The 11,451-nt window shown below is 48.7% G+C and overlaps 2 protein-coding genes across 3 annotated transcripts in view; both read left to right on the top strand.

The window, feature by feature from the left end:
* Positions 1–9,695, top strand: part of LOC306773256 (ATP-dependent DNA helicase Q1-like) — a 119,716-nt gene extending 110,021 nt beyond the window's left edge. For both annotated transcript variants that reach the window (XM_079263020.1, XM_079263019.1), the window contains 2 exons: positions 4,317–4,436; positions 9,580–9,695. In XM_079263020.1, the coding sequence (XP_079119146.1) occupies positions 4,317–4,415 (99 nt within the window). In that variant the 3' untranslated portion in view covers positions 4,416–4,436; positions 9,580–9,695. The remainder of the gene's footprint in view (positions 1–4,316; positions 4,437–9,579) is intronic.
* On the top strand, positions 8,326–10,261 carry LOC306773316 (uncharacterized protein; the record flags this gene model as incomplete). Its single annotated transcript, XM_079263106.1, has 2 exons — positions 8,326–8,343; positions 9,580–10,261. The coding sequence occupies 2 exons, from the start codon at positions 8,326–8,328 to the stop codon at positions 10,162–10,164; spliced, it is 603 nt and encodes a 200-aa protein (XP_079119232.1). The 3' UTR covers positions 10,165–10,261.
* Positions 10,262–11,451: the final 1,190 nt, after the last annotated feature.

Here is an 11,451-nt window from a genome sequence, read left to right as displayed (position 1 = left end):
GCCTTTAGTGACATCTGTCTAGTTCCTCCTGTCCACTGGCTGAAATCTGTCCTGTTAGTTTAAACTGTTCTCACATGTCTGATAAAAACCCTCAGAGGGAAGTGAGAGCTGCCTTTTCAGACAGATGTTTTTGTTTTTCTTTCAAGGAAAATGTCCACCGTCTCTTGAACATACAGGCTGATTCTTTTTAGTAACACAAGTCATTTAGATACTTTCTAACTTCACTTCACAATTGAAGAAACATTCAGATCATCACTGAAGGAGTTGATGCAAATAATCTGACAGAAAACAGTTTCTGTTTTACACCGTCGGTCCTGAAAAGTCAGATAAATAAACCTGAACACAGTGATTCATAAATCTCAACATTTTCCCAGTAGAGGACTGGTGTGATGCAGGATTCTACCTGCTCTACGGTACTGGACCTTGGTGAAGAGATTGCTCATGAAAGTCCAAACAATATCACGCAGAGGAAGATTTTTCTGAGCTTTTAGATCCAGTTTGTTTCAGACTGGTGAAGCTCTGTCCATCTTTCCATCAGAGACTCGGAAATGCTGCTTTATGTTACCGACCTGTTCCCAGTTAAACCAGTCATGCTACTGACCTGTTCCCAGTTAAACCAGTCATGCTCCTGACCTGTTCCCAGTTAAACCAGTCATGCTACTGACCTGTTCCCAGTTAAACCAGTCATGCTACTGACCTGTTCCCAGTTAACCCAGTCATGCTACTGACCTGTTCCCAGTTAACCCAGTCATGCTACTGACCTGTTCCCAGTTAAACCAGTCATGCTACCGACCTGTTCCCAGTTAAACCAGTCATGTTACTGACCTGTTCCCAGTTAACCCAGTCATGCTACTGACCTGTTCCCAGTTAACCCAGTCATGCTACCGACCTGTTCCCAGTTAAACCAGTCATGCTACTGACCTGTTCCCAGTTAACCCAGTCATGCTACTGACCTGTTCCCAGTTAACCCAGTCATGCTACTGACCTGTTCCCAGTTAACCCAGTCATGCTACTGACCTGTTCCCAGTTAACCCAGTCATGCTACTGACCTGTTCCCAGTTAAACCAGTCATGCTACCGACCTGTTCCCAGTTAAACCAGTCATGTTACTGACCTGTTCCCAGTTAAACCAGTCATGTTACTGACCTGTTCCCAGTTAACCCAGTCATGCTACTGACCTGTTCCCAGTTAACCCAGTCATGCTACCGACCTGTTCCCAGTTAAACCAGTCATGCTACTGACCTGTTCCCAGTTAACCCAGTCATGCTACCGACCTGTTCCCAGTTAAACCAGTCATGTTACTGACCTGTTCCCAGTTAAACCAGTCATGTTACTGACCTGTTCCCAGTTAAACCAGTCATGTTACTGACCTGTTCCCAGTTAACCCAGTCATGCTACTGACCTGTTCCCAGTTAACCCAGTCATGCTACTGACCTGTTCCCAGTTAAACCAGTCATGCTACCGACCTGTTCCCAGTTAAACCAGTCATGTTACTGACCTGTTCCCAGTTAAACCAGTCATGTTACTGACCTGTTCCCAGTTAACCCAGTCATGCTACTGACCTGTTCCCAGTTAACCCAGTCATGCTACCGACCTGTTCCCAGTTAACCCAGTCATGCTACCGACCTGTTCCCAGTTAAACCAGTCATGCTACCGACCTGTTCCCAGTTAAACCAGTCATGTTACCGACCTCTTCCCAGTTAAACCAGTCATGCTACTGACCTGTTCCCAGTTAAACCAGTCATGTTACTGACCTGTTCCCAGTTAAACCAGTCATGCTACTGACCTGTTCCCAGTTAAACCAGTCATGCTACCGACCTCCTCCCAGTTAAACCAGTCATGCTACTGACCTGTTCCCAGTTAAACCAGTCATGTTACTGAACTGTTCCCAGTTAAACTAGTCATGCTACTGACCTGTTCCCAGTTAAACCAGTCATGTTACTGACCTGTTCCCAGTTAAACCAGTCATGCTCCTGACCTGTTCCCAGTTAAACCAGTCATGTTACTGACCTGTTCCCAGTTAAACTAGTCATGTTACTGACCTGTTTCCTGTTAAACCAGTCATGTTACTGACCTGTTCCCAGTTAAACCAGTCATGTTACTGACCTGTTCCCAGTTAACCCAGTCATGTTACCGACCTGTTCCCAGTTAAACCAGTCATGTTACTGACCTGTTCCCAGTTAAACCAGTCATGTTACTGACCTGTTCCCAGTTAAACCAGTCATGCTACTGACCTGTTCCCAGTTAAACCAGTCATGATACTCACCTGTTCCCAGTTAACCCAGTCATGTTACTGACCTGTTCCCAGTTAAACCAGTCATGTTACTGACCTGTTCCCAGTTAAACCAGTCATGCTACTGACCTGTTCCCAGTTAAACCAGTCATGATACTCACCTGTTTCCAGTTAAACCAGTCATGTTACTGACCTGATCCCAGTTAACCCAGTCATGCTACCGACCTGTTCCCAGTTAACCCAGTCATGTTACCGACCTGTTCCCAGTTAAACCAGTCATGTTACTGACCTGTTCCCAGTTAAACCAGTCATGCTACTGACCTGTTCCCAGTTAAACCAGTCATGTTACTGACCTGTTCCCAGTTAAACCAGTCATGTTACTGACCTGTTCCCAGTTAACCCAGTCATGATACTGACCTGTTCCCAGTTAACCCAGTCATGATACTCACCTGTTCCCAGTTAACCCAGTCATGCTACTGACCTGTTCCCAGTTAAACCAGTCATGTTACTGACCTGTTCCCAGTTAAACCAGTCATGCTACTGACCTTTTCCCAGTTAAACCAGTCATGCTACCGACCTGTTCCCAGTTAAACTAGTCATGTTACTGACCTGTTCCCAGTTAAACCAGTCATGCTACTGACCTGTTCCCAGTTAAACCAGTCATGCTACTGACCTGTTCCCAGTTAAACCAGTCATGCTGCTGACCTGTTCCCAGTTAAACCAGTCATGTTGCTGACCTGATCCCAGTTAAACCAGTCATGTTGCTGACCTGATCCCAGTTAAACCAGTCATGTTGCTGACTTGTTTCTGGTTAAACTGGTTAAACAGGTCATGTTATTTACTTGTCGACATTTAACCCGATTAGCTCTTTCTGTTTTATTTTTGGTCTATTTTTGTTGTTTTCTTTGTTTTTATCTGAAACATTTTTTCTTCTACTGGGAATAAAATCTGACTGATGAGATGCTCAGATTGTTGGATTCTGGGTTTATTTACAGTGTCTTAACTTAAGTTAACTTTAGTTAAGTGACTGTAAATAAACCCAGAATCCAACAAGTTAAGTTAAGTAAAGTTAAGTTAACTTATGCAGGTTTGTAATGTTCCTTGAAACAGACAGTCGTCTCCAGATAAACTCGGCTGCTTTTCTGCAGAGCTGCTCAGGAAGGAGCACAGACGGCATTCTGACATCCCCATGTAGGTCCGTGTGGGTTTATGTAGGTCCAGATATATGTAAGCCTATGTAGGTTCAGGTCCATATAGGTCCAGGTCTATGTAACGGTGTGTTCAGACCATACGCGTTTTGGGCGTCCAAAACGCTGATCGACGCTGCTCACTAAACGGCCACTTTTCTGTCCGACGCCCAAAACACTCCCAACGCTCCTGCCACGTCTGCCGCTTGTCTGGAGCGAGCGGCAAACGCGACGGAAAAGAGAGGAGGGAGGCGGAGCTTTCCTTCCGGTCAGTCTGAATGATGGTGGATTCAGTAGAGCGACGGCATGGTTTTATTTAATAAATAAAGCTAGAGAACGTCGTCGTAGGGCAGTAATAGTCACAGTTAATGCAACAAGAGGTCAAGGTCTCTCAGCAGAGAGCCGCCCCTCCCCTCCAAACAACGCGTTGCTAGGCAACGTATCCTGCTACGTTGCCAAATCAGTAACATTCAGCTTTTTAGCAAGGAATGGTTATCCTAAATATTACACGGAGTAATGGCATCTCAGCCCCGTGTCTGGGTTCACCACAGAAATCCTCCAGGAGCTGCCAGCTGATCGCTCTGATTGGTTGACACTCCACGTCAAGCGTCCAAAGTTCAGCTTTGTCCATCTCTGGCTTTTGACGTGCATTCGGAGCTTAAAAAACCTCTTAAATTTTTGGCACGGAACGCGCTGAAAACGCGATGCGAGAAAGCTCGACGCCCCTTGCCGCGCCTCCCCATAGACTTTACATGGAAACCTGCCGATCTTGACACTCAAAACGCGTTTGGTCTGAACACACCACTATGTAGGTTCAGGTCTGTGTGTGTTCAGGTCTATGTAGGTCCAGGTCTTTGTGGGTCCTCTCAGGTAAAGACTGTTGTTAATGACCTGCAGGTAAAAGCTGCGAGTGGGAAATCCAAAGAGGGAAAGAGATCAGGTCAAAGCTCCGGAGACCCCACTGTGTCCAAGAAAGCCAAGACAGAGCGTTCCTAACCCCCCCACCAAGAGGACGAGGTAGCAAAGTACAGTCCATCATTCTTTACTCACTCCATGACCCTGCACCTGTCCCACCTGTCCTCGCCTGTCCCACCTGTCCCACCTGTCCTCGCCTGTCCCACCTGTCCTCGCCTGTCCCACCTGTCCTCGCCTGTCCTCGCCTGTCCCACCTGTCCCACCTGTCCCACCTGTCCTCGCCTGTCCTCGCCTGTCCCACCTGTCCTCGCCTGTCCTCGCCTGTCCCACCTGTCCTCGCCTGTCCTCGCCTGTCCCACCTGTCCCACCTGTCCCACCTGTCCTCGCCTGTCCTCGCCTGTCCCACCTGTCCTCGCCTGTCCTTGCCTGTCCCACCTGTCCTCGCCTGTCCCACCTGTCCTTGCCTGTCCCATCTGTCCTTCATGCTGCAGACATCTTCATCAGTGCTGAAATAAAAGGAGCTGCAGGCTGGGACTATTTCAGGATGAGTTATTGACTCTGTATGGATTATTGCTTTATTGATCTTTATTAACATAAGCAAACTGTCTCATCCAGGTCAGCTGTTCCAGACTGTCGGCTCTTTCGCAGGAATTTACAGTTTAATAGATCCATTTAACCTGAATCGGGTAAGACGTAAAGCCTCCAGAACAGTGTTTCTCTAATATTCAATTGAAATATCAAGTAAAATATGTAAATAATTGTACATATCATTTAATATATGTAATAAATAAAACTTTAATGTTAAAAAGCAAAAATATTACATCAATTTTAAGAATTGTATTATTTAACATACAGTTTGAAAACCAAAAGTAACTGCATTGTATTTATATAGCAATCATTTTAAAAGCAAAATTATATTTAGCTCCCAGCAGTGAAATCCCAATCGTCACTAAATTTTATACTGTCTATCCGAAGTATTCACCCCCCCACTGTTTCACTCCTATTGTTTTTGTAGATCAGTCTTGTGCAACATAAATTGGCTTTTGTGACCAGAAAACATCATCATCTTCTGCCGCTTATCCGGGGTCGGGTCGCGGGGGCAGCAGCCTAAGCAGGGAAGCCCAGACTTCCCTCTCCCCAGCCACATTTGCCAACTCTGCGGGGGGGATCCCGAGGCGTTCCCAGGCCAGCCGAGAGATATAATCCCTCCAGCGTGTCCTGGGTCTTCCCCGGGGTCTCCTCCCAGAGGGACGTGCCTGGAACACCTCACCAGGGAGGTCCAGGAGGCATCCTGACCAGATGCCCGACCCACCTCAACTGGTTCCTCTCGATGCGGAGGAGCAGCGGCTCTACTCTGAGCCCCTCCCGGATGACTGAGCTCCTCACCCTATCTCTAAGGGAGAGCCCGGCCACCCTGCGGAGGAAACTCATTTCAGCCGCCTGTATACGAGATCTTGTTCTTTCGGTCACGACCCACAGCTCATGACCATAGGTGAGGGTAGGAACGTAGATCGACTGGTAAATCGAGAGCTTCGCCTTCTGGCTCAGCTCCTTCTTCACCACGACAGACCGGCGCAGAGTCCGCATTACTGCAGACGCCGCACCGATCCGTCTGTCGATCTCGCGCTCCATTCTTCCCTCACTCGTGAACAAGACCCCGAGATATTTAAACTCCTCCACTTGAGGCAGGACCTGACTCCCGACCCGGAGAGGGCAATCCACCCTATTCCGGCTGAGGACCATGGTCTTAGATTTGGAGGTGCTGATTCCCATCCCAGCCGCTTCACACTCGGCTACGAATCCCTCAAGCGAGAGCTGGAGATCACGACCAGATGAAGCCAACAGGACCACGTCATCTGCAAAAAGCAGAGACCCAATCCCGAGAACCTAGAAATTCTGTCCATATAAGTTATGAACAGAATCGGTGATAAAGGGCAGCCTTGGCGGAGTCCAGCCCTCACTGGAAACGAATCCGACTTACTACCGGCAATGCGGACCAAGCTCTGACACCTGTCGTACAGGGACCGGACAGCCCGTACAAGGGGGTCTGGTACCCCATACTCCCGGAGTACCACCCACAGGAGCCCCCGGGGGACATGGTCGAATGCCTTCTCCAGGTCCACAAAGCACATGTAGACTGGTTGGGCAAACTCCCATGCCCCCTCCAGGATCCCAAAGAGGGTATAGAGCTGGTCCACTGTTCCGCGACCAGGACGAAAACCACACTGCTCCTCCTCAATCCGAGATTCGACTATCCGGCGGACCCTCCTCTCCAGGACCCCTGAATAGACCTTACCAGGGAGGCTGAGGAGTGTGATTCCCATGTAATTGGAACACACCCTCCGGTCCCCCTTCTTAAAAAGGGGGACGACCTCCCCAGTCTGCCAGTCCAGCGGTACTGCCCCCGATGTCCACGCGATGCTGCAGAGGCGTGTCAGCCAGGACAGCCCCACAGCATCCAGAGCCTTAAGGAACTCCGGGCGGATCTCATCCACCCCCGGGGCCTTGCCGCCAAGGAGCTTTTTGACCACCTCAGCGACTTCAGCCCCAGAGATAGGAGAGTTCACCCCTGAGTCCACCAGCTCTGCTTCCTCATCGGAAGACGTGTTGGTAGGATGGTTGAAGCTCTGCTGAAGGTGGGAGTTGAAGCTCGCTCTGACGGGGGACTCAGCCAGACGTTCCCAGCAGACCCTCACAACACGTTTGGGCCTGCCAGATCTGACTGGCTTCCTCCCCCACCATCTGAGCCAACTCACCACCAGGTGGTGATCAGTTGAAGCTCCGCCCCCCTCTTCACCCGAGTGTCCAAGGCATGTGGCCGCAGGTCCGACGATACGACTACAAAATCGATCATCGAACTGCGGCCCAGGGAATCCTGATGCCAGGTGTACATATGGACACTCTTATGTTGGAACATGGTGTTCATTATGGACAATCCATGACGAGCACAGAAGTCCAATAACAAAACACCATTTGGGTTCAGAGGGGGGGGGACCATGCCTCCCAATCACTCCCCTCCAGGTCTCACTGTCATTGCCCACGTGAGCATTGAAGTCCCCCAGCAGAACAATGGAGTCCCCAGAAGGAGCACCCTCCAGCACTCCCTCCAAGGACTCCAGAAAGGGTGGGTACTCTGAACTGCTGTTCGGTGCATAAGCACAGACAACAGTCAGGACCCGTCCCCCCACCCGGAGGCGGAGGGAAACTACCCTTTCATCCACCGGGGTAAACCCCAACGTGCAGGCACCAAGCTGGGGGCTGATGAGAATGCCCACACCTGCTCGGCGCCTCTCACCATGAGCAACTCCAGAGTGGAAGAAGGTCCAGCCCCTCTCGAGGGTTCTGGTTCCAGAGCCCAAGCCATGCGTCGAGGTGAGTCCAACTATATCTAGTCGGAACCGCTCAACCTCGCGCACAAGCTCAGGCTCCTTCCCCACCAGAGAGGTGACGTTCCACGTCCCTAGAGCCAGCTTCTGCAGCCGGGGATCGGACCGCCAGGGTCCCCGCCCCTTGCTGCCGCCCAGCTCACATTGCACCCGACCCCTACGGCTCCTCCTGGGCCCCATGGGTAAAGGCCCGGCCACCAGACGCTCGCTCACGTACCCCACCTCCAGGCCTGGCTCCAGAGGGGGGTCCCGGTAACCCGCGTCCAGGCAAGGGAACATTTCTGCCCGAGTTTGTGTTCATCATGGGGTTGATGAGCCGTGCTTGGTCTGGTCCCTCCCCTAGACACCTATTTGCGATGGGTGACCCTACCAGGGGCATAAAGCCCCAGACAACATAGCTGCTAGGATCTTTGCGACACACAAACCCCTCCACCACGATAAGGTGACGGCTCAGGGAGGGGCTTTTGTGACCAGAAAACATTAAAAACTTATTTACACAGTAATGACATCTAATAAAAATATGAAACATTAAATTAGTGATAGCATAAATATTTCCTCCCTTGTAGTCAGTATTTGGTAGATGTGCACTTAGCTGCAGTAACAACATGTGTGGATCGGTCTCAGTAAGCTTTGCATATCTGGACACGACAGTTTTGCTCCATTCTTCCATGCAAAGCTGTTCAAACTCTGCCAGGTTGCGGGTAATCCGGTGTGAACAGCAACATCTGAACCAGAGTGCCTGTTTTTTAATTGGACTTTCGGACCAACTGACCTGGGAACGCCTCGGAATCCCCCCGCAGAGTTGGCGAATGTGGCCGGGGAGAGGGAAGTCTGGGCTTCGCTGCTCCCGCTGCTGCTCCCGCTGCTGCCCCCGCTGCTGCCCCCGCTGCTGCCCCCGCGACCCGACCCCGGATAAGCGGTAGAAAAGGAATAGATTTTTATTAATCTTTTTCTCCGTTGAGGTTTTTTTTCTCCTCACTCCATTGATTCTAATTAATCTCCACTCTCTTTTATGTATGTGTAACCATAAATAGATCCAACACTCTCTAAATAAAAACATGTTTTTCATATTGTTTTAAAAGGATTCCCTGGAATCTGGAGGAAAAATGTGTTTGCAGTAGTTAAGAACCACGAACTCCTTTAACCTGGGCAGGAAATGTGCTTGTCGTGTTACTGTTACATTTTATTTACATATGGAGAAGTCTTGTCCAGGTCTCGTCTGTTTTCATGTCCATAAAAACCAAAATATTTCCAAACGCTGACCTTCAAACCCGACAAGAAACTCTTAACGCCCAGTAACAATAGCTGCAAGGCTAGCTGCGAGCTTCCCGCTAGCTCTGTTGTTTACTCTGTTGTCTACTTTGTAAACTGGACACTGGGGAACAGACGAGCCCATCTGGGCGGCCCACGTGACCTCTATGTTCCTGCCTTACTTTACTGCCACATTTCTCTCATTTTATTGTGAAAATGCATCATTTAACATTTACGAATCACAGTGGAATTTGAACATGTTGCATCGCAATAAACTGATTAAATATGAAATCCCCCCCCCCACTTAGTACTAAAGCTTAACAGACAGATTAAGGTGCTGTTATTTTACTTGTCCGACCCGCTGGAGTCCAGGTTGTTCTAGATGAGGAAACTGGAGTCTGACACGTTGCGTTTTGATTGATCGGACTGATTATCGTCCCAGCCTGTCCTTCGTCTCAGCAGCATGCTTCCTCCCACTAACCTTTACCATCCCACCCACTGACCACCCAGACACGTTTCCTCTGGTTTATCTGACAGCAACTGAGTCGTGTGCTTCTCCTCATGTTTCTGCTGCTGCTTCTCACTCATGCTAGTTGTCATGGTTACAGGACACAGCTATTCTGGAGGAGATCAGTGTGACCTTTGACCCTCCACCACCCAAACAGAAACAGTTTAAGGAACAGAGGAACCTGTCCAAGAAACAAGAGCAGAAGTCAGCCAGGCAGACAGAGGAAGAGGAAGCAGAGAATGGGGCTGTCGCGACCCAGCATGTCATCACCATAGAAATCAACAGAGTCAACGATGACGGTCTGAGGACTTCACCACATCAGAATAAACCTTTTTCTCAAAACAAACCCATCAGCTGCAGAAGAACCAGGAAGAACCGCCATTCTCCTGCATCTCTGACGTCTCTGTGCGACAGCCCCGCCCCCACAGCACCCAGCTCACCATCGCGGTCCTCTGTCATCTCCGACACGGCAGCCGAGGAGCTCAACAACCTCAGGAAGTACTACTGCAGGCAGCTCCGGAGAATCAACTACATCTCCCATGAGCACCTGGGGCAGCCGGCGGAGCCAGGGGTGCTGTCCTGTATCACTGGGCCTCTGAGGAGCCTCCGCAGGGCGACCATCGGCCAGACAGCCCGCAGCCTGTGGACACGGGTCAGCTGCAGAAGGAAGTTGGTCCACCGCTGACCTGATGCCTCCGCTGGGTGTTTCATCCCCAAATAGCTGATATGAGCTGGACTCATCCAGAAAAATACAAACCAGGTTCAGATTCTGTCTCTGAAACGGCCCCTTTCAAGACGCTGGTTTCTGTTGTTCTCACATATTCACTCTGCTTTCTGTAAGTAAAAATAAATAAATGATGAAATGTTGATGCTGAGGATGAGACCTAATTCTGAGGAGGAGGGAATGGCAGAGAAACATCAACATGGGGACCAAAGTCTTCATTTCTAAACAAGAAACCTCCGTTAGGGAAACACATCCAACCAGGCGGACTAAAATCTAGGATTCAGAAACCACATTAATATTTATTTCTCTGTAAAGGCTGTGCCGTTCACAAGAATTACATGACACCAATTTGTTTCCTTTTCCTGGTCTGGACTTCTCACCAGCCACCAAGCAGATCGTTTCTCCTGGGACATGCGAGAACAGCTGTATGATTGGTTGGAAATGTGAAGAAGTGGGAAATTGTGAAACATACAGTGTAGTGTACTGGGTTTCTGGGATAACGGGCCTGGCTCTGGTCATGGTGAACTGAAGAAAAGGGGAGAACCAGATTAAACCAGTTTAGACCTCCTAGCACCAGTCTGTCTGCAATAACAATATGCTTTTTAAGTTGACAGTTCTGCTGGACTGAGCTAAAAGATATTTCCTTTTTAGGAAATGTGAGTTTTAATAAATTATGAGTTTCTCTGAGTGTCTGTAGAAATGCAGGAAAAAGTCTGTACTCAGACAGAGCAGTGTCAGAAGTCCAAGTACTCCCTTATCTTCATTATGAACTAATTACTATCTGATTACTGTTAAATACATTTTTGCTGATCAGTAGACTGGTCTGAGTTTTCGTTTGCTAGGTCCCGGATGGTGGGGAGGTGATCTCGGCTGACTCTGAGCAGGTAAGATCAGTTGGGAGTGAGGGAACCATCTTCTCTGTTAAAATCGCCATGAGAACACAAACCTTTGCATATACGCAAGCAGTTTTCTTTTACAGCGACAAACACAACCCTATCTGGTGATGCAAAGCTCAAAGGGATGGTTGCTAATACCATAGTTAATACCTGCTAATACCGTAGTTCCTGCAGATTTAAGTCATATTTAAACAGTGATCACATGTTCATATAATTACATAACTTTCATTAGTTTATTCTAAAAATGAAGGAAAGTGTAAAGAATATTGTTTAAGATACACTGCCAGGTCATCATTGTAAGTGAGAAGTTCTCAACTGATTTTACCTGGTTAAATAAAGGCTAAATAAAAAA

The sequence above is a fragment of the Telmatherina bonti genome (assembly GCF_933228915.1).
Source record: "Telmatherina bonti genome assembly, chromosome: 23".
Lineage (NCBI taxonomy): Eukaryota > Metazoa > Chordata > Actinopteri > Atheriniformes > Telmatherinidae > Telmatherina > Telmatherina bonti.
The sequence above is the reverse complement of the archived record's forward strand: the minus strand, read 5'-3'. Positions and strand labels throughout refer to the sequence as shown.